The sequence below is a fragment of the Nomascus leucogenys genome, chromosome 10 (assembly GCF_006542625.1).
Source record: "Nomascus leucogenys isolate Asia chromosome 10, Asia_NLE_v1, whole genome shotgun sequence".
NCBI lineage: Eukaryota > Metazoa > Chordata > Mammalia > Primates > Hylobatidae > Nomascus > Nomascus leucogenys.
The window spans coordinates 33,473,837-33,498,015 of record NC_044390.1 but is presented as its reverse complement, the minus strand read 5'-3'; the positions used below and the strand labels follow the sequence as shown (position 1 = coordinate 33,498,015).

The 24,179-nt window shown below is 35.6% G+C and overlaps 1 protein-coding gene across 1 annotated transcript in view; it reads left to right on the top strand.

Moving 5' to 3' along the window:
- The window catches only part of RAB21 (RAB21, member RAS oncogene family), a 34,985-nt gene extending 13,330 nt beyond the window's left edge, over positions 1-21,655 (top strand). Inside the window, exons 2-7 of the mRNA XM_003259549.4 lie at positions 1,693-1,752; positions 2,493-2,600; positions 5,865-5,928; positions 13,985-14,039; positions 14,519-14,607; positions 17,497-21,655. Of these exons, the coding sequence (XP_003259597.1) occupies positions 1,693-1,752; positions 2,493-2,600; positions 5,865-5,928; positions 13,985-14,039; positions 14,519-14,607; positions 17,497-17,639 (519 nt within the window). The 3' untranslated portion in view covers positions 17,640-21,655. The remainder of the gene's footprint in view (positions 1-1,692; positions 1,753-2,492; positions 2,601-5,864; positions 5,929-13,984; positions 14,040-14,518; positions 14,608-17,496) is intronic.
- The last annotated feature ends 2,524 nt before the right edge of the window (positions 21,656-24,179 follow it).

Below are 24,179 nucleotides of genomic sequence, written 5' to 3'. Positions count from 1 at the left end.
TCTGTATAATTTTTATTTTATTTACAAAAATATCTTGAGGATAGCTTGGGCCTTGAAGGCAGACATACATGGGTTTGAACCCAGCTCTGCCATTTATATTTATCTGTAGACTCCTTAATCACTACATCCAGTGGCCTTTTCTTAGTTCTAATTTTCTGTGGTGTGCCCATAGCAAAAAGACCTTCCTGAAATTGAGGTAAAAGAAACCTCAATTGTTTCTTTCCTTCAGTAATTCACCATCCTGACCTTTTATCTGTTTCACCTTCTTTGTACTTTCTCTATCTAAATACACCTAAATATGACTATCTCTATACAGGTCTGAACTCGGCTCTCTATTCCTTTTTTTTAAACATGTCAGCTGACTCTGGATTCTGGATATGTTTCGTCTTCAGTAACTCTTGATTCTCTTCTTTCTTTCCTATCTTCATGGTCTTAGTTCAGATCTCCTTTTTTATATTTTTCTCCAATTTTGTAATAGTGTTCTTTCTACCTATCTTTTCTAGTCCAACCTCCCTTCCTATCCCAGGATCATTCTCTTAAAATATAGATCTGTTTCCCCATTGCTTGAAACCATTCAGTGATTCTCCCTTGTCAGTAGTCCTGTTTCTTCAAACAGTTGTTCTTTAGGATGAAGTTGGTATTTTTCCAGGAAAAAAAGATTCAGTGCTATACAGAAGAAAATCAGGGAAAAAGAGTTCAAATGAGTTTGGGAAATGCTTGTATAAATACAGTCAGCTAGCCTTCCTTTTGGCAGCATCTTAATGTGTTAATGTGCATTGTTGGTGTATAAAAATCAATAAATAGCATTTCCAAAGTATACCTGACGTGTGTGTGTGTCTAAATACATGTCTGGTGTCTTAGAACAGGTTTTATTGAGACCCACAAGGTAAAGTCCATCTATGTACTCTCATCTCTGGTATTGACCATACCCACTTGGAGTTCCTTGTGGGATGGGGTCATGTGTTTGAGGCTTCAGTGGCTTCACTCATCTATCAGGAACAATCCATACTGCTCCTAAATGGGAGATCATTACCTTCTGTCTGAAGCCGCCTTTGATTCATTCAGACAACTGTTATACTTCCTTTCTCAGTACTATCTTTACAGTGTATTTGGCAAGACCCTCCATTTTAGCAATGATCACATGGAATCGTAATTTTCTTTATTTCTATTTCTCTAATAGAGTATAAAGGGTAGAATCATGTCCTTTAATTTCTCTGACATTAATACTTAGGATAATTATTGAATATATGTTAAACAATTGAGTTATGAAGTAATTGTGGAACCATTTTGAATAATACTGATATTTGTACATTAAGTAAACCGCCAGTAAACATTTATTTTATCTTAGAAACCTCTTAGACTCTTTCTTTCTGTGAGTAGATAAGGTAGCATCACATTAAATGCTCTAGGGAAAATTTTGTTCCATATAGATAAGGAAAAATATTAAGAAAAAAATACTTATTTTCTGTGTGTTTTGTATAACCTATTTTCAGAAAACAAGATTTTTTTTAGATAAAACTGTAAATAATGTCTTATCTTTAATGAAACAATTTCGATCATTAATTTAAAACTTGGTGATTACTTTTTCTCCCAGATAACTTTTTCATTGAGATGATTCATTCATCTATAGTTGCTAGGATAAAGAACCTTATTTTATATGAAACATTGTTTAATGTATATTTCTCTTTTTAGGCATCATTCTTAACAAAGAAGTTAAATATTGGTGGGAAAAGAGTAAACCTTGCCATATGGGTAAGTGAACTTTTTCAACTCTTATGCATGGAGGCTTCTTCCTTTTTTCTTTTTTTTAAAGTTAATTGGAGCTTAGCCAATACTTTTTTTTTTTTTTAATTAAAAAGAATCTTGAAATCTGGTTGAGAATTATATCTGGAATATAATTGTATATTTGAATATTGCTGTCATAACTTTTCAACTGGAGAAGGGTCAACTCAGAAGGGTTCCACTTCAGAGAGAGGACAGGGTGGGTGGACAGCTTCCCTGGCCTTTTTTTCCCCACCCTGTGTCTCCATATTCCAGCCTTCTAAGGGAATGGCTGGTGGAGAGTAGGGTGAGGATAATGCAGCGGATACTTGTTGACTGGTGATCTTGATGCATGTGCCGTTTCTCTGTCTCTCCCAGTGTGGGAACTGAAACTTAGGGCAGAGCGTATTCTTGGCTTATAATACTGTGTTGGCTGTTTTGACCCTCTGGCAACTGAAACTGGTATTTTAATGGGGGTGGGGAAGTTGCTGAGGAGGAGGAAGGTTGGGAGGGAAAAAGTAACTTTTGTATATCTCTAAAATATTACATACTGGTCATAACTTAAAAATTTTTTGTGTGGCCTGTTTTGCTGTTTTGTTTCTGTTAGTAGGGTTTTGTGGTTGTCTGTGACTTTATGCCATATTTTCCAATTAATCGAAAAGTTCACCGTAGTTGCAATCGCAGATTTGTATTTTTCTTCTGATCTAATAAGCATTTGTTGCTTTCTTTAGGATACGGCAGGTCAAGAGAGATTCCATGCATTGGGTCCAATTTACTACAGAGATTCAAATGGAGCTATTTTAGTTTATGACATAACAGATGAAGATTCTTTTCAGAAGGTATTCTATTCATGGGTAGATGTCTTAGAAGAACAATAGTAATTTTTCAAATTTCCATTAATATACCTTTGTTCACTAATGTGATTAGTTTTGTTTTTAAAAATAAAGTATATAATTTGTGCATAACTGGTGACCACTTACATTTTATTTTTCTTTTTACCTACAACATGGAGGTATACTCATATGTTTAATGAAATATTTAATTCATATGAATTAATTTACGTTAGAATAATTAATGGCTTATTACATGGCTTTCTCAAATATTAGAGAAGGGAAATATTTGAAGTTGAGCTTCAGAAAAATATGGGGGCTTTTGTTTTTCCCTCTTAAGGAAAAATCACATAAATTTCCTTAATTCCATATGCATTGGGCTCTTAAACTTGGTGTGGCTGGACGGGTTCCTTTATTGTGAATAGAAAAAAGGAGGAACAAAATCACATTTAAGCTTTCTCCTTGCCAAATATAATAAAAGTTTTAAAAGGACATTCTTAAAGTTATCTCATTAGTTTTCCCTTCAAATACACACCACATATGAATGACTCTTAAAGTTGTTTGGGACCAAAAATGAGTTACCATTTAATTACCTCTGAATTTTCATCACAATCAGATGGGTTACTTATTTGACCTTTCCTCCTAAAGCTGTTCTTGGAATATGTCAACAATATGTAACTACAGGTAGTAATGCCAAGGAAGAAGCTTTTCTTGCCTTGAGTTACAGGCTTGTTCTTGGTAAAATTACTTACCTTGTTTGTTTTGTTTTTTCTCTTTATTTTTTTTTCCCAGTTAAATCTGATAGAGCAGATATACAAGTTAGCCCTTGGGTTATTAATGATATATGGAAAAACTTAATCCAAGAAGTAGAAAATGAAACGATAGGTACCTTATAGATTTAATGATTTTTAAAAGTTATTTTGGTGCTGCTGTTTGTTATCTCCCTCTGGCTTTTTGCATGAAAGGACATAGTTTAAGTATTTTATTAAGAGAAGATTGAGGCCAGGCACAGTGGCTCACGCCTGTAATCTCAGCACTTTGGGAGGTTGAGGACAGCGGGTCACTTGAGGTCAGGAGTTAGAAACCAGCCCAGCCAACATGGTGAAATCCCATCTCTACTAAAAGTACAAAAAAATTAGCTGGGTGTGGTGTCATATGCCTATAATCTTAGCTACTTGGGAAGCTGAGGCAGGAGAATTGCTTAAACTGGGGAAGCGGAGGTTGCAGTGAGCCTACATCGTGCCACTGGACTCCAGCCTGGGTGACAGAGCGAGACTCCATCTCAAAAAAAAAAAAGAAGATCGAGTCATTTAGGTTTAAAAGTGACCAGTTCTCTACTGCTATGTAACAAAACCCCCCAAATTTCTGACTTAAAACAATAATTTATTATTTGTCATGATTCTCTGGATTGACCAGGCAGGTCCACTGCTCTTTGTGATGTCACTGAAGTCACTCATAGAGCTGCACAGAACTAGGAGTTTGGCTGAGGCTGGAATATCCAAGAAGGCCTAGTTCTCCATCTGGCCTCTCACTATATCTGGTGTCTTATCGTCCAGTACTCTCTCTATGTGCTCTCTCATTATTCTGTATTCTACCTTAAGCTTTGTATATGACAACTGGATCCCAAGAGTTAAGAGTAGAAGCTACCAGGCCTTCTTAAGACTTAAGTCTGGGATTGGCACAGCATTACTTCTGCCACATTCTCTTGTCAAAGCAGGTTACAAGGGCAGCCCAAATTCAGAGGGTGGGGAATTTGACTCTACCACTTAATGGGAAGATTGGCAAAGAATTTGTGACCATCTCTAACTCACCAAAAATGTATAGGGTTTGTAAAGAATAGACAGAGTGCTTGTGGAGGGGTATCTAATTTGAAATGACTAACAAGCTTTTTTAAAAAAAATTGATCAGATTAATAGGTTGTGATACTATATGCACATGGAAGAGAGGAATACATAATTGGATTCTGCTGTGTTTCTTTTGAGGTGATGAAGATGTATATTTTATGCCAATTGTATTGGCATAAAATTTTAAGTCAAATTTTTCTTATGTGAAATCAATAAAGTGGAAGTTAAATGCTTTGAAAACTTTATACATATATGGGAATGAAACAAAAAGATGGGGCTATACTGAGAAAACTGTCATTCAGTGCTGTTATAAAGATAATGTGGTGATGATAACTACCTTTGCTTTTGTAAGGATTTTGGGTTGCCACAGATAGTTTCTCTGCATTCTGTAGAGAATAGGAATGTGGAAGTGTTACATTTGTACACCATAAGACCAGATGCACAGTAAGTGGTTATCACATAGCTAATGTAATTTTTGGAATTTACAGATAGATGTGTATTTTTTCAGGAGGGTATATAAGTTCAGCGTGATTTGATTACATCCAGATTAAATTTCATTGCAAAGAATGAAGGCAGGTGTCCAAGTTTGCCTTTTATTCTGTTATTATAATCAACATTTAAAATCATGAGTTCAAAAGATTAATCTACTTAATTCCAGTTTACTGCCAACTGTGTCTACTACTATGCTTCATTCATACTGGAGAATCAGTTCATAACTGGAGTTACTGTATATCATTGGTTCTCTACCGGGGATGACAATGCCTGGAGACATCTTTGGTTGTCACAACTGGCGGATGCTCTTGGCATCTAGTGGGTAGGAAGTCAGTGATGTTACTAAACATCATACATTGCACAGAACAGTGCCTCACAACAAAGAATTATCTGTACTAAAATGTCAGTATTGCCAAGGTTGCAAAACCCTGTCATACACTAAATGATGGAATTATTTTAGCACTCTAATTTTTTTTGGTGCTTATATACATTTTTTTTTTTGTCTTTAAGTGTGTGACACTGAAGCTCCTTTGCCCTCTATTTAGGAATCAATTAGGGTATAAAAGACTGTTTTAAACCCATGTGTTCCTAAGTCCAAAGTGATACTGTTATCTATATTGTTAAAGCACCTGTTATCAGAAGCTGGAGTTGATATGCTTTTGCTCTAGTGAATAGCTTTGCTTGGATCTGTAGAAGACTGATGCAAATTTATAATTAGAGTTGCTTCTGTATATTTTTCCATTGTATGTTTACATGTATATAGTTTGCAATACAACCTGGCAATAAATGATTCTTCAGTGAATCATTTCTAGTAATAACTAAATAATATAGACTCTTAAAATTCTGAGGTATTTTGACAGTGTTGAGTTTTTTGGGTGTTGTGATAGTAGTAATTCCAACAGGATTCGTTTTAATATGTGCTGTTTTGTATATACAGGTAAAAAACTGGGTCAAAGAATTACGGAAAATGTTGGGAAATGAAATCTGTTTATGTATAGTTGGTAAGCATCATTACTTTTTTTTAAAAAAAAGTCCTCTGTTTCCTTAATGTGTTATTGAAGACGTTATAAAAAGTAATTTCTGTTTTAAAGTTATATGAGAAAGGAAGAATGGCATATTAATATAAATATTTTAGAATAATTTAGGATTTAGCCTGGTGCGGTGGCTCACGCCTATAATTCCAGCGCCTTGGGAGGCCAAAGTGGGTGGATCACCTGAGGTCAGGAGTTCAAGACCAGCCTGGTCAACATGGTGAAACCCTGTCTCTATAAAAATACAAAAAAAAAAAAAAAAAAAAAAAAAAAGCCAGACATGGTGGCGTTTGCCTGTAGTCCCAGCTACTTGGGAAGCTGAAGTGGGAGAATCGCTTGAATCCGGGAGGCAGAGGGTGCAGTGAGCCAAGGTCACACCATTGCACTCCAGCCTGGGTGATACAGTGAGATTCCATCTCAAAAAAATAAAAAAAGAATAGGCTGGGCACAGTGGCTCACGCCTGTGATCCCAACACTTTGGGATGCTGAGGTAGGCAGATCATCTGAGGTCAGGAGTTTGAAACCAGCCTGGCCAACATGGTGAAACCCCGCTCTACTAAAAATACAAAAATAGCTGGGCGTGGTGGCAGGTACCTATAATCCCAGCTACTTGAGAGGCAGAGGCAGGAGAATCGCTTGAACCCAGGAGGTGGAGGTTGCAGTGAGCCAAGATCGCATCATTGCACTCCAGCTTGGGCAACAGAGCAAGACCCTGTCTTAAAAAAAAAAAAAAAAGAATAATTTAGGATTTAGAAGTGATTTTCCAGGAGATTCAAACTCTAAGGAATGCCTTGGGGAGCAAATTGGAAACTAAACAGTTGGGGCTTCAAGTTTCCCAGCCTTGCTTCAATTTGACCTTTCTTTTTCACTGTATGATTTTGCTTAGAAAAAAAGTTTAGTAACTACTTTAAAATAAAATTAAGGAAATGACTTAGGCCTGTGTTCTTATTCTGTATATTTAACTACACATTTTTGAGTAATGGTCAGATTTGACCATAAGGATACCAGTAAATCATGATCCCAGGGTGGAGGAATATTCCTAATGGGTATAAAGGAACTCTGCAACTCACTTTTGGACTCCTGGAATTTTTCTTTGGTTCCCTTTTTCTCTAGATTATTATTTCTATGATATCACAAGTATTGAACAATAGAAGTATACTAGACACTGTGCTGTGTACTCACAGATGTTATCTCATGTAATTCTCACAATCCTATGAGGGTTTTATAGAGGAAGGTGAGTCCTGGAGATAATAACTTGCCCGGTGTCAGGTAGCTTTCAGAGATCGGGTTTGAAATGAAGTCATTCTGACTCTTACGTTACTAATCCTTACAATGTATAGCCTCATGCTGTTTTCTCGCTTTCTTTCTACATACCTGATAATATTAAAAGCAATACAGGAGAAGCCAGGGTAGGATCATTTCAGTGGAAGACAAAGGTAATATCTGGGGAAATGAAAGAATGGAATGGTCAGTTTGGGGAAATTCTGCTTTTAGCTTTAAGAATTTTTTTTTTCTTGAGACGGAGTCTCACTTTGTCACCCAGGCTGGAATGCAGTGGCATGATCTCAGCTCACTGCAACCTCTGCCTCCTGGGTTCAAGGGATTCTCCTCCCTCAGCCTCCCGAGCAGCTGAGACTACAGGCACGCACCACCACGCCCAGCTAATTTTTGTATTTTTAGTAGAGACAGGGTTTCACCATATTGGCCAGGCTGTTCTCAAACTCCTGACCTCATGATCCACCCGCCTCAGCCTCCCAAAGTGCTAGGATTACAGGCGTGAGCCACTGCACCTGGCCAAGAATTTTTTTTAACTTGAGTTTATATTTCTTATCTCTTGCCACCGTTACACTGGTAGCTTTATAGTCTCAGATCAGGGGCAAGTCTTGGGGGAAAAAAGCAAGATGATTTCCCCTGCGTTTTGGTCTAGATGCTAGATGTTAGGCTAGGCAGGAATGTTTCAGACTGGAACACTGAAGTAGTAGGCTACTTGGAGGTTTGGAACCAAAGCTACAGCTAATCATTACTGAGTTTTGTGTAACTTTGTGTGGTATATGGACTTACTAGGAGTGCAAGTGGCCATAGTAGATGAATGACTGAAGATTTAATATTTTGGGATTCTGATCATCTTTCTGAAGATAGAAATTACTAACATATACATAAAGTCAAGGAAACCCCAAGAGCTTGTTACTTGACCAAGGTAACAAAGTAACATTTAAAAAATCATCTAAGTTAAATAAGCTCATGAATAGTTTAAAGTGTGTTTGTTTGTTTGTTTAATGTTTAATGAAGTACCTTTTATGATGCTCCTCTCTAAAAGTTGAAGGCATAGCATTAAATTGAACCTCAGGGAAGATACTTGCACTGGAGCATCAGAGAGAGTGGTTGCCAGATAGTGAATTGGTTTCTTTAAAAATATTTATATATAAAGTGTATATTTTTAATGTTCATATTACAAGAAGTTTTAGAAATATTGGATCTGGTAGCCTACTGCCTCAGGTAGGGTCAAATACCCCATTTAATATTATTATGTTTATTAATTATTAGTGTGAAGTATAGAAAGCTCTCACTTTCTTCTCTTGACAAGTGTGACGTGGAATTTTACTTGGAATTCAGAGTTGGGAGAATTCTGAGAACTCAGGGACTGATTTGAGTAATAATAAAACTCCAGTCTGCCGTTTAAAAAAAAAAAAAAAAAAAAAGACTTCTGTGAGCTTATTTACCACTTTTCCCAAACTTATTAGGGTAACTTAAAGGATTAAAAAAAAAAGTTTTTTGGGCCTCGTTACAGATACACTAAATCAAAATCTCTATGGATGGGACTAAGAATTAATTCCCTGTTTTCACCCCACCTTTCTTCCTTTTACAAGTATTTTTGAGTGGCTTCTTTGTACCAGGCACTGTGTGCTGTTAATTCTGATTTAGTGTACATACACGCTGGTGTTGGAGAACAACTTATTTTTTCTGACATAGTGCAATAAACGAATTTTTCTTCACATTTAGCTGAAATCATACTCCCTGTATCCTTAACTGATTTTTAAAGTGAGTTTTTCATTGTATGTACAGAAAAGTGTACAAATCTTCAATAACATAATTTTCACGATATGAAAATCCCACGGTGTAAGCAGTACCTAAGGACCCTGAGTTGTGTTGCTTTTTCATCCCAGCACTCACAGTTGTTTTCCCCTCACCATTCCCCACCCCCCGTCACTATCCTTTTTACTGCATGAATTAGTTTTGTTTTGAATTTTATATAAATGGAATCATATAATATTAACTCTTTTTGTGTCTGGCTTTTTTGACTTTACATTATGTGCCTACGATTCCTCTGTGTTGTATATAGTTGTAGTTCATTTTATTCTGATTGCTGTCTAATACTTTAATCTATGAATACCCCATAGTTTATCCGTTTTGCTATTGAGGGACATTTGCATTGTTTTTCCCACTTCTTGATTTTTGTTCTCTGTTGTTGTAGTTCAGTGTTCATTCTCTCTTCTGTTTTATTAGTAACTTTGAAATAATAATACTACTTCTCAGGGTTATGATGAAGATTACATAATGATTTGAAAAACACTTGGCATAGAGGTAAACATTTGACAAGAATTTATTCTTTTCTGTGTACATAAGATAACCTTTCAAGCTTTTGAAGACTACTTAAACAGCTCACTTTAAGTCTTAAATTCTCTAGATCAGCTGTTTTTTTATGTAGCTTACCTTCCAGACATTCTGATCATCCTGATCATTTTCTCTCCTAGGTTTATTTTATTGTGTCAGTATGTCTCCCATACTTGGAAATAAACCATAGAATCCAAACGTTGTTGAGCTAGTGTGTTCTTACAGACCCTGTCTCTCTCCTCACATTGGCCTTCTATCAGGATTGCCTGAGACTGCTTAAATTTTTAGCAGACATATCAGCTAGTCTCTTTTACGTAGGTTATAGTTATCCAAAATCTCAAGTCCTTTTTTATAAGTATTGCTATTCAGTCAGGTGTTTCCCAGCTTGTTCTCATGTAACTATTTAAGCTAAGTAGAAATTTCAGTTTGTCATGTTTTTGAATCTTTATGTTTGATATACAGTCTAGTAGCATTTTCATGTGTAAATTGAATACTTAACCTCCTAGGTCCTTATCTAAGTCCCTGATATCCATGTGCTAACCAGTAATAGAGAACCACATGTTTCAATAGCAGAGAGTTTTTCCTGTAGGTTGTCATTAATCCATTGATAGGCACCCTTGGCTGTGGTTGATAGTATTCTGCATCTAGTCTATCCTTAATATTTGTATGTTTCTTGAAAAAATATTTATTATTAATCGTAGTCACCATTTATTGAGTGCCAGGCACTGTTTTAAGAACTACACATTTTTTATTTCATTTAAGCCTCCTGACAATGCTGAGGGGAAGACCATTTCATTTTACAGATGAAAAAATGTGCTTAGAGACCTTGAAACTTCCCAAAGTCACATAGCTTGTTAGAAGTAGACCTGAGATTTTAACTCAGATCTGCCTGCCACTTCAAGCCCATATCCTTAATGAACACTTCATTGCTTACTATGTGCCAGGCTTTGGGAATAATGTAGTGAATAAGTAAACAAAATAGATGTGGTTCTTGTCCTCCCAGAGTTTCTTGTGTGGAAAAAAAAGAGGAAAACAAGCTACTATTATATGTTATAATAAATGCTATGAAAGGGAAATGCAGAACGGAGTGCTATGAGAGTGCAAAAGCAAACAAACTAGATTTGGGGTGCAAGGGGGAGATAAGGGAAAATTTCCTAGACCAAGTATTAGATAAACTAAGTTAGCTAGATGAAGCCAGTAGGATGATGGTAGAGTGTGTTACCTGCAAGGTGCGGTGGCTCACCCCTGTAATCCCAGCACTTTGGGAGGCTGAGGCAGGTGGATCATTTGAGGTCAGGAGTAAGTTTGTGTTACCTATCATGGACTTTAATTCTCTTATAACAATATTGACTTTCCATTTGATCATTCACTGTGATGAATGTCATTAATATTAATAACTGTTCTTATTGAGCATATAATATATGCTAGGCCTTTTACATATATCTTATTTTCACATCAACCCTGCGAGGTTTGTTAGCGACACATGCACACAGTGAGACTTAACAGATGTTAACTAATTTGTCCAAAATATTACAGTTATGGCCAGGCGTGGTGACTCTCGCCTTTAATCCGAGCATTTTGGGAGACCAAGGTGGGCAGACTGCTTGAGTCCAGGAGTTTGAGACCAGCCTGGGCAACATGGCAAAGCCCCATCTCTACAAAAAAATACAAAAATTAGCCAGATGCGGTGGCGTGTGCCTGTAGTCCCAGCTACTCGGGGCTGAGGCAGGAGAATCACTTGAGCCCAGGAGGTGGAGGCTGCAGAGAGCCGTGTTCACGCCACTGCATTCCAACCTGAGTGACAGAGCAAGACCCTGTCTCAAAAAAATGTAAAACAAAAAAAATTACAGTTATGGAGTAAGCAAGGACTTAAAAACAAGTTTTATCACATTTAAAAGCTTTTTGAAAGCTTCTTTCCACTGTGCCCCACAACCATCCAGTCTAAGCATAATATGATTCTAGTTCTGTATCATTATTAGGCCATTTGCCCTTAGCAGTGGACATGCCCCTTCTATGTTCTTAATTCAAATACGTATTTTTAAGGAAGATCTGCTTAACTTAGAGGGTAGCTTTTTCTCTCCCTTTCCAATAGTCTCAGCCTATTTGTTTATGTTTTTAATTCTTTATAGTACTGTACTTTTAAGTAGGTGCTTACTTTGGTTATTGTCCTTGTTTTCAGGTGTTTTAAGCCTATCAGAAAGTTCCGTATGTAGCTGCACAGTAGTATTGAAGCAGATATGAGTCTCAAAGCCTTACTCCTTAGCTGTCTCGCTTTTGAAAAAACATAGAAACTAAAAGGGTTTTTGAGCTTTGGAAAGAGGTCGGTCACTAGCCAGTCAGGTTTCTGCAATGTATTCTGTGCTGTCAATCCATTGTGAACACTGATTATTCAAAGAAATAATAGTTATTTAGATTTAAAATGTTTTAAGTTTAAAATAATAGGTTATTAAGATAGATAGCTATTTATTAATGGCCTGATTTATTAAAATTAGTCATTTAAAATATTATTAAATAATAAAGCAGTGTCTGAATAATTTCTCCTAAATGTTCATTTGAGGCAGTAAGGTGATTGCCTACTATTCCTCTCTTCACTCTTTTTATAGGTATTGATGATATTGATGGAATTTAGAAAATGAGCCATTAAATACCTAGAAAAAAATTCCATAGGGTTTTAGGTAATTGAAGCAAAATTAATATTGCTACTTTTAGTAGGAGACTATCTTATTTTACCTTTATGAGGCAGAATCTTGTTCCTGTTTGTTGCAGCCACTGGCCACCAGGTGGTGCTTTTTGCATTCTTTACAGAATAACACGATGGTTTTTCCTCTGGTTACTGTCAGACATTGTCATATTTAGCTAATTAAAATTTCCAATGACAAATATAATGTAGGAAGTTAGAACTAGTATGAAACTTCTTGCTGTGGTAGATAGCTGTTCAAAGAAGGAAGAGTTTGTTACTGAATTTGTTGGTATCCACTGAGCTTTAGTATTGTCTACTTCCCTCTCTCTGATTCTTAGGCTATGGTGGCAGATAGTTTCTTGCAGTTGCCAGCAACTAGGTTCTCAGATTATTCGAGGTCCTCAATATATAGAACCTTTGGACTTGTCCACCTCAGTGCTAAACATTTTATCTTTTATTGGGTGCTTATTTCAGTGCCTTATCTGAAATTTATCTGAAATTGTCTACTAGAATCTATATGGTTCCAAGAAAAAAAGTAACCTTATTTATAAGATTTCTCATTTTTCTCCCTGAAAGCCATAATAGAAGAATAAAAATGTTTGTTTGAAGTGTCCTTCCGTAGGGTATTTTTCCTTATCGTTATCTACTGTTTTTATTACCTTTAGCACTCTGTGTGTCCAACCAACTCATCTTAAGTTCAAGGAATCAGTATTTTGCAGTTTCTTCATTTTTGTTCTGGTGGCTTTTTTTAAAAGTATAATCTCAGCTGGGTTCCTTTATTTAAGGAGAGCTAACCTTATAATTTAAATCTGCATGATATACATATATTAAATTTTAATAACTCACTAAAATTGTTTTTCAAACAAAGAATACAGTTTTTCCGGCCAGGCACGGTGGCTCAAGCCTGTAATCTCAGCACTTTGGGAGGCCGAGGCAGGCGGATCACGAGGTCAGGAGTTCGAGACCATCCTGGCTAACACGGTGAAACCCCGTCTCTACTAAAAATACAAAAAATTAGCCAGGCGTGGTGGCAGGCGCCTGTAGTCCCAGCTACTCAGGAGGCTGAAGCAGGAGAATGGCGTGAACCCGGGAGGCGGAGCTTGGCAGTGAGCCGAGTGGCGCAACTGCACTCCAGCCTGGGTGACAGAGCGAGACTCCATCTCAAAAAAAAAAAAAAAAGAAGAATACAGTTTTTCCTCTTATGACTGTGGAGTACTTAAAAATCTGTACACTTTAATTTTTACTTTAACGAGCTTATATCATCCAGGAAACCAAAATACTCATAGGATCCAAGAGGCTAGCTTAATGTATTTTAGTAAACACTAAGATAGCCATACTTGATTATTGACCGGCTCTAAGTTAATGGGAACTGTAGAAAATTTTGCTCTTACTTTTGATCATTTACACTTGCCTAAGAATCATAGGTTTATCTCTAGGTCTCTGGTATCCCCCAAAATCAAAAAAGAGTGCCTGTCTCTTTGGAAAAGTTGTTTTCTTTGTCAGAGGCTGTAGATTCAGGAAAGGTATGAATTGAATCATTTGAAGGAGGAGGAGGCATGAACAACCCTCAGATCACAAGGCTTAACTTTATAATTTCAAGACATTTAGAAGTCTGGTGGGGATTTGCATTATTTTTGCTGGTAATTAAAATGGCAATTTTATATTTAGAATTGGCTTAATTTTGTTATGAAAATAAATCAGTATAAAGATAAATGTTTACTTTTTTCAAAATAGGTAATAAAATAGACTTAGAAAAGGAGAGACATGTTTCCATTCAAGAAGCAGAGTCGTAAGTACTGTGACCCTCCCATTCCCCATCACTCCCTAGTAGAAATCTTCCTCTTTATACATTTTGCTTTACCATTTAGGTATCACTCAAATCTCTTAACGTGAATTGAGGTGTTGGATTCAGTGAAGCATGTTTACACGGTAATTTCTGGGCTTATGGCAATAAAGCCCTTACTTCCCTTTTTGACTTCAGTAAAAAATATGAGTGATACAAAACTATCATGATCAAATAGGCAGTAAGCCACAAAAACTTTTGAAGTATTTGAGTCCCAAATTAATCTATAAAAATTTCGAGGCTTGTTATATTTGTGTTATTTAAAATTTGATTTAATGTATAGAGAAGTTAAATAGCTATATAAACTTAATTTCACTAAACTTGAGTAAATTAATATGTCACTAAAACTGTTACTATAAAAAAGCAGTTAAGACAGAATCATGAATAATATTTTACATCAATCACCGATGTTACTTTTTTTTAAGGTATGCAGAATCTGTGGGAGCAAAACATTATCATACTTCAGCCAAACAGAACAAAGGAATTGAGGAACTCTTTCTTGACCTTTGTAAAAGTAGGTATATTCAGATTTAGTTTGTTTAGAAATGGTTTTTGGTTTTTATTTTTTAAAAAATAGTATGTAGTTTACACCAGTGTTACTTTTCAAAGAATTGGTTCTTTTTAAACTATTGACTATTGGTAATATTTCTGAAGTGCTGTAACTATTTTTTTTTAATGCATAAATACCTACTTTAACCCTGTTTCAAGCAGTAATTAATGGTTGTGAAATCATAAGTATGGTATGGGCTAAATGTATATTATAATATATGCATAAGTATTAAAAGTGGAAGGGGAATTTACATATTAAAACAGATTTAAGACCTGTAACAGCCTGCTGCAATGAATGGACCTTATTTGGACACCAATTTGTCAAACTAGTGAAAAAGAGTGTTTGTGAAACAAGATATTTGATGATATTAAGATACTATTAATTTTTTAGGTGTGATTATGGTATTGCGTTTATGCTTTATAAAAGGAGTTCTTATCTTTTAAAGACACATTAAAATAATTTAGGAATAAAATTATGGGTCTGAGATTTGACTCAAAATAATGGTAGGGATGCTTAGGGTTATAGATGAAATTGGGTGATGGATTTTCATTATGCTGTATTTTCTACTTTATGTTTGAAATTTTCCATATTAAAAAGTTTATAGTTTTAAAGAAAAAGGAAAATAAATTTATATATACTCTGAAAGTCATTTCTTATATTACCAATAAAATGCATATCTGAGTTTATGGACTTTAGACTTGTTTGAGAATTTGATGAAATCATGGTTTCTCTCTCTAGAAAAGAATATTGATATGTATATGTGTGTGTGTGTGTACACACACACACATTTTGGAATAAATTAGTTCTATAAAACCCTCAAGTCATTCATAATTCTTCTAGAATAGTGATTATGTAAGTGATGTTCCCTGATCAGCAGCATCAATATCACTTGAGAATATGTCAGAAATGCAAATTCTTGGGCTCTCCAAGCCTGCCGAATCAGAATTTCTAGGGATGGTGCCCAGAATCTGTGTTTTAACAAATGCTTCGTATGATTCCAATGCACACTAAAATATAAGAGCCAATGCTGTACATAACAACTTGGGGGTCTTATTAAATGCAAATTTTGATTTAATAGGTGTGGGATAGATTGAGGTCCTCATTTCTACAAGCACCCAGGTGGTGGTGATGCTAGCCCTCAGGATATCCTCCTTCCTTGCCTCCCTCCTTCCCTCCCTCCCTTCCTTGTGATAATGCTTTTAAATAACAATGCACTAAGTCAGTGGCTTACAAATCTTATAAATATCACATCTTCAAAACAATTTTTGCATGCTCCACATGTTTATTTAGAAATTATATAACATGTACAAGTACTAATATATTATGTACATTTTAAAACATACCCAAAAAATAGAAATTTTGAAAAGTTAAAAATAAGTAGATATAGAATTTATAATGTTTTCTTATTTCATCTTGTTGGATTGTCACACATACCTCAACTTGTAAACCATTAATCAAGAGCAGTCTCTAATTTAAGAGCCCTTTTCTATTTTAAGGACACCCACTTTTCTTCCTTCATCTTGTCAAATACGTGTTTTGTAAATACTTTCTCCCAGTCTGTGTTGTGTATTCTCATTTTTCTTATCTGTGTCTCTTAAAGTGCAGTTTTAAGTTTCAGTGAGGTCCAGTTTATCTATTTTTCTTTTATGATTCATGTTTTATGTCTTACATGAGAACTCTTTGTGTAAGCCAAAGTCACAAAAATTTTCTCCTATGAAGATTTTTCTCCTGTGTTTTCTTCTGGAAATTTTGTTTCATGTTTTACATTTAAGTGTATAATTCATTTTTCATTGTTTTTTGCATAAGATGTTAAGGTATGGGTTAAGGCTGATTTTTTTTTTTTTTTACAATAGATGTCCAGTTCTATTAATAGGACTGTTTCTTGAAAATATTGTTCTTTCTTCATTGAATAACCTTGGCAACTATGTCAAAAATCAAGAGATCATATCTACGGGGTCTATTTCTGGACTGTGTTTTTTGTTCCACTGATCTATTTCTCCTATCATCGTCTCACTGTTTTGATTAGCGTAGCTTTATACTAGTTCTTGCAGTCAGGTAGTGTGAGTCTTTCCGCTGTGTTCTTCGAAGTTCCCTCATCTTAAACTCCATTATTCTTCAAATATCGCTGTGGTCAGGGACAGTGGCTCACACCTATAACTCCAGTGCTTTGTGAGGCCAAGGCCGTAGGATCACTTGAGCCCAGGAGTTTGAGACCAGCCTGGGCAACATAGTGAGACCCCCATCTCTAACAAAAAAAAAAAAAATCAGCCAGGCATGGTGTTGCATACCTACTGAGTAATAGCTACTCAGGAGACTGAGGCAGGAGGATCAATTGAGCCCAGGAGTTAAGGGCTGCAGTGAGTGAGTGATGATCACACCACTGCACATCCAGCCTGGGTATCAAAGCGAGACCCTGTCTCTCAAAACTAAAAATAAAAAGAATCATTTACTTAAAAGTATTACATTTCTAGTTGAAGAATAAATCCTGCCCCCTAAATATTACTTGGAATAGTTTGAACTTCTTTGACATATTTCTGAGTGTGTTTGGAAAATCTTAAGGATTATCCTTGTACACAGACAATTGTTCAGAGCAAAAAAATTTTTTTCTTTATTGGTGTCACTGTGGCCATTATACCACTGGATAAATAAGCTTACTACTTGATACTAGTTTTTTAAAACATGCAGGTGAAGCTGTTTTAGCGAGCTGACACAATGTTCATTATATTTAGTTTCTTTGTTGGTCGAAAGTCAGAAATAGCTATCATAGTGATAGCTAAAATTTACACTGAAATTTTAGAAAGAGAAAACGCAAAGGTTGTGGTCCTAATAATGTTTGCTTTCTCTCTGTCTTAGGGATGATAGAAACAGCACAAGTGGATGAGAGAGCAAAAGGCAATGGCTCTAGTCAGCCGGGAACTGCAAGGCGAGGTGTACAGATTATTGATGATGAACCTCAAGCCCAGACCAGTGGTGGAGGGTGCTGTTCTTCTGGATAACTGTTCACGCCTAAGAAATTAAAAGACAGAACAAAACTGTGGATCATTGCCCTCAACATGAAGACTGCCATATTCCAAGTCACATTATTTTACCAATGGAATTATAGAATTAACAGTATTTTAAATTACGTTTATAACACTGCAGAGACCTTAAGTGCTAAACTTAGTGGAGTTTGTGACCAGAGAATTGGCATTTTCTACAAATGTTAACAAAGCAATTACCAATGGCCTTTTTACATATTTTTTTCTTTAATGAGGAATAATATGCATGTAGAAAAGACCTACTTAAAGGCTTCATTTATATTCTTTCAAATCAAATCTTTATTTAATAACTTATATATGTTGTTGGAATGGTTACATTTTTGCAGCCCTTTGTATTTTGTGGTAGTTTGAATTGTATCACTTCTAAACAGCAAACTGTTTTTGTTTCTGTTTTTGTTTTTAATTAGCAGATATCTGAAGTACTATTTTTGCAGGGTTTGCACAGGCCCGTAACTGTCTACTACTTTGATATAATCTGTATACATCCTGTATGCTGAGCTGGTAAAATGCATTGTAAATTACATATTAAATATTTTATCTGCTTTTACAAGCGCAAGGTGCAAAAATATATACAATAGTCTCATTGATGACTGTAACGTGAATTAACATTTGGTGATTATGCCTAAGCTTTTTTGACTAATATAAAGATCATAGCTCCCCTTCACTTCTGTCTTAACTTGAACATGGCGTGTTTAAATTTTCATACATACTTTACTTGAATTATTGCTGTTGTCACATATTTTTGCCTCTGTGAGTTCATCCGATGATTGAGCAGTAGCATTTGCCTTTTGGGTTTTTTGTTTGTTATTATAGAAGAGATGACTTCTGCTGATTTTGCTTTAGAATGGTTACCTTAGAAGAATTTGGGTGGCTCATGTTGAATTTCACTTCTGCAATAGCTTTAGTTTTCTCATAGGCTTTGTAAGAGATGGATTCAGTGGTATGAGCAGAGGAAGAGATCCCAGATAGTAGCCAGTTACCAAGACTCATTCATATAGCACGTAGTTTATGTTCCTGAGGCAGCACTTTTAGATCCTTTGTGAGCAAGTTCTATTTGTTCATTGCTTGCCAGAGATGAACACAGAATGTTCGTTTCATTTTATAAGAACTATCCTGAGTTTCTGTGGATGGAAACATTACATGTAATGCAGATATAGTGAACACTGGAAAGATTTATTAAAGAATTATATTTGTGTATACTTTATAAATTAGTCCCTCATTAGATTTTTTTTTCTTAAGCATATGACTGAACTTAAATATGTTAATTTTAGTAGAATCAGGCACTGCTCACAGAAGGAACGCAGATTGTAGAAATTAACATAAATTGTTCTTGTTCTAATATATATATTTTTTCATTTCTGTCATGCTTGGAAAACTAGTAAATACTATGTCTAAGATAAAATGGAATGGCCCCTGGATTTACTTCTTATAAGAAGCAGTAGTATGTAATAAAGCTGTTAGCATGAGCAATTAAGAGGCTGTAAAGAGATTGTAGTTACAAAAGAAATACTGCCATATATTTAAGTTAATAACTTAAACCTTCTCAAATGGGTTAAAAGTTGAATGAATTGACACCCTGATGTTACGATGTTGGAATTTTAACTTAAACTAGGAGGCATTCTGTGAGCCTTCACTTTACCTTCTTTAATTATTGTCCTTGCTAAACTCAACACAGACCTTTCTGTATGTGTTTTTGAGGAAGTTGGGGCTGGAAGCGTCAGGGAGATAAGCCAAAATTGTCTTCTTTTATGGGGTAATTGTACTCTGTAGTCTCTTGGTTTCCTGTGAAGTTAGTATTTATGTGGGGGTCGGGGAAGGCAGCAAGAATCATGGGTATCACAGGGTACTTTGTTTTTGCCCTGCTGGCTCTTTCAGACAGAGTGAAGAAAGCTTTTCCATTCTTACTGTTGTAGAAGTAGATAGGAAATAAGCTTTTCTCATTGCAGTGAAATATGTTTTAAAAACTAGAGGAGCTGGGCGCAGAGGCATGCATTTGTAGGGCCAGCTACTTGGGAGAGTGAGACAGGAGATCACTTGAGGCCAGGATTTCAAATCCAGCCTAGGTAACACAGACCTCCATCTCTAAAAGACACAAAAACTATTTAGAGATGAAATTGAGCTTTATTTTAAAAAACATTCTAAAGCCTGATAATTGGAGAGCTATACTTCAGCTTTTCATCCTGCTTTAATGAAACAGCCAGATAGGAACCTCTGCTCCAGAATTGCCAGATAATTATTGGTGGGTCATAACTATTCTCCATATTTTTTTTTCTTTTCTCTCCTTTGGTTTCTGTGTTATCTTTCTTAACCTCACGTATTTCTTTATCCTTTTTAGTGGGGGCCTGTAATTCAGGCTAATTCAATAGCAACAATAGACAACATGATATGGCTGCTGTCACTTTAAAACCCAAAAGGTCTTTGGGTAGGAATAGAGTAATGAAAGAGGACCAGTCAACTTCAGTATATATACAAAGGAAAGACAGAGATGATAAACCAAGGCTGAGGAAATTTTTCTGATACTTTCTTCATTTCTCTAATATATCTTTTGCATTCTTTTTCTGATAATTGTGCTATTAGGTGGAAGACACAAGTTACCACGTTGTGTATTAAAAGCAGTAGGTAGGTTGAGCCAGTATTTTTTCAAGTAGTAAGCATATACAGCTAACTTATATAATTAAAAATTGTTTTAAGATAGTGATTAAAAATACCTGAATATTATGTTAAAAGTTACAATCATTGTTTCTGTAATGATGATGGGTATTCTGCTTCTTGTGTTTTATTGTAATTACAGGGGAAGATTGTTTTTAAAAATGTATATTGCCATGCTTTTGGGGTAAAGCCGTAATATGAAAAGAAAAAAGCATTATGTTATTGTATGAAATATAAGTGTTCAGATTTGTTTTGTTTGGGGTGTTGCCTAAGAATACCCTAAAGCTATGGCTGTTACTGCATTGAAATCTTTTTTTTTTAATAGTAGCCATATGTTGTTAGTGGAGTACTTTATATTTGACATTAAAGTAAAGAAGAAGAGTAGTACTTCACTTTTAGATTTTTAGTAATGAAAGATAAAATTGGAAAAATAGGGAAAGAGCGTAGGGAGGAGTAGAATGGAAGTCAAGTAAATAAAAAACTACAACCTAACAGTTTTTTAAGTCACTTTGAAAAGTACATTACTTTTATCAAAGAGTTTCTAATTAAGGCAAACTATGCGTTATGCCAAATATTAAGAACATTTTAAAAATGGATTGTGATACTGTTTATTTCTTTACTTATATAGTTTTCAATTTTCTGTATTATAAGTGCTACCAGGATTCTAGATAGTTGATCTTACATATTCAGATAATATAGTTTGCTCTTATAATTACCCGTTACATTATCTCTAAAAGTAGTTTGATCTGTGCCTTTAACTTTTAGAATCTACCTTTTGACTTGTTTGCTATTGTAGAGTTTTCAGTTTTCTCTGTAGATTCAGTGTGGCAAAGAGGGAATACATAATTTGTGACCATTTAAGATCCTGATGTTTTCTGGAAAAGGATATAGATAGTAGTAGTGACCAGCAGGAGCCTCACAATAATGTCTAAAGGTATAAAGACTGAGTAGATCCCTAAGTACTCTTCTCTAAATTATAAAATGCATTACCTAGGCTTTAATAGTTAAAAGCTGGGATTCATTGAACCGCATCTACTTGATTTCATAATATGCATTGATTTTAGTATGTTGCTGTTCTGTTATCTGTAATCAACTATAACAGAGTAATATATTTGGTGTTCTGGACCAAAATTCGTGCTATACATATGTCTGACTTTGATGGCCTTTACCTTTTCAAGAAAACAGTTGCAATTTTGAGCAAAATTTTCCTAGTTGTAATATTTTAATAGTGTCATGTAATGGAAAAAATTTAGAAATACTCCTAAGAGAGTTTCCAATTTCAAGCAGAAATGCTTCTCTTCTAAATAAATACCACTTAATTGATAGACCTTTAGCAGTTCTTGTGCTATCTAGGATTTACACATTTTTGCTTTTCTGGAAAACTGCTTTGGCGTGTTAACCTTTCTACTGCAACATTTTCTCTTCAGTAGATATGTGAGTAAACATGATGAGTTAATGTTACACAGCATACCCAGTTAGGACTCTTATTCTTGAAGCATCTTACTCTCTTTAGAAGTCTGCACATATTTTCAAATGCATCATATTAAAGCCACAAGTCAAGAGGAGGTGGAGTTGCCTACTTCAATGGCCTTTATTCCCACTATACCAGTTCTCACTCTTGATTTTGATACTTCCTGGCAACTGTATCATCTCTTCACTATCAAGTATTTAAGAAAAAGCTAAGGTGATTTCTTTACAATTGAACATGTGTAGATCAATGAGAGAAAGGTGAGGGATAGCAAGGATAAAGTATAATGTTGAAAAGTAGAAGTATCTGCTAAACCCTAGCTTTAGTAGCAGGCTATTTTAAGGAAATCATCATGTAGTACTTCTAGAAATATAAAAGTTCCTCATTTTATATTTAATTAGGTAAGAAAGTGTTCTAGGAAAAGAATAAAAAATACATACTGTCAAAGTGCCCTTTGGTAGTGCTCCCACATGGTAGTAACTATTGGTCTCTAGTATATACTCCTCAAGTATCTTTTTGCTATGTATTAATATATCTATATGTTTACATATAGAAATACATAGTGTTGTGGGTTTTAAATTTTCACATAAATTGTGTCTTATCCATGTGTTTTGCCATTTGCCTTTACTCTTGCCAACATGTCTAGGAGCTCTTTGGTAAATACAGACTTTTTCATCTTATTTCCTCCCACATTTCTATGGATGTGTCTTGCCTTTTTCTTTTCTTTCTTTTTTTTTTTAAATAGCCTCTGACTCCATGAAACCTGAAAGGGAATCTGGTCTGTTAGGTGGATTTCATTAGTATCCAGATTTATTTGTTTATTTATTTCATTTTTTTGAGACAGTCTCGCTCTGTCACCCAGGCTGGAGTGTAGTGGCTCAATGATAGTTCACTGCATCCTTGAAATCATGGACTCAGGCAGTCCTCTTGTCTCAGCTTTTTGAGTAGCTGGGATTACATGTGTAAGCCACCATCCCTGGCTAATTTTTGTATTTTTCATTTTTAGTAGAGATGGGAGGTCTTGCTGTGTTGCCCAGGCTGGTCTTGAACTCCTGGCCTCAACCAGTCCTCCCACTTCAGCCTCCCAAAGTACTGAGATTACAGATGTGAGCCACTATGCGCAGTCAGTATCATAGAATTTAAATGCAAGCCAATGCTTAGACAGAATCAGGGTCTGCTTTAAGCATGTGAATCAGGAAACTAGAAGGCCTCATAATTTCTTTGAAGTTCATTACTTTTGGCTGACGGTTGACTGCTTAGTATATAAAATCTAGTAGTTTAGCAGATTCTTTTCTCAGAATACATTTTTATTGGAGGGAAGAAGGAGAAAGAGGAAAGGTATAACTGATGGGGAAAAGTACAAGTAAACTAAAACAAGTCTTTTTACAACTCTGACAGCAAATCCCATAACACAAGACATGGTGCTACCAAAAATTCAAACTTGTGTTTGATCTGTGCCTTCAATATAGAGTAAAAACAAAAGTTCCTTTTTAGATCTCCCTTCTCTCATCATCCCACATCCCTTTTTAGAGGTAACCATTGTTAACAGTTTCGTTTGTGTCTTTATTATGCAGTTTTATATTTATATTTGGCCTTTGTAAATTTTCCATTCCCTGAATGGAACTTCTACCCTATATCAAATTCCACCCTCAACTGACCAATTTACCAAGGCAAACTAGAATCGTACTTCGTTTTCTGGAATTTTTTTTGAGATAGGGTCTTGCTTTGCCACACAGACTAGAATGCAGTAGCATGATCATAGCTCACTGCAGCCTCAAACTCCCGGGCTTAAGCAATCCTCCCACCTCAGACTTCGAAGTAGCTGGTATTACAGGTGCATAACACCACCACCCACGCTTGGCTAATTGTTTTGTTTTTTGTGGAGATGCTCTCGCTTTGTTGCCCAGGCTGGCTTTTGAACTAGTTTCAAAACGATCCTACTGCCTTGGCCTCTCAAAGTGCTAGGATAACAGTCATGAGCCACCATGCCCACCCTAGAATCATACTTTTTTAAAGCAAGTTAAATCAGCAGTAATAGTTCTGGAACTAAAAGTTAACTACTTACTGGACTTTTAAGATGTAAGTTTATCATACATCAAGCTTAAAAACTCGTAGCATTCTGGGAAAGTCAAGTCAAACTCTTGAATGCTATCCTCTGTGGAAATAGTGTTGGGAAAGAGCAATGTACAAATCCAAGTTCCTTAATACACATGTAACTCTGGGTTGGGCTCATCCTCTTGGTGTGTTTTCCTCCTTGGGGAGCATTACAGTGTCCAACAATTTATTGCAGCTTCTCTGCACTGTCTAGACTATAGCTTAGCATATGGGTGCTATGACACAAGGTTAAACGTGTGCCCCAGAACAAACGCATTTATTCATGT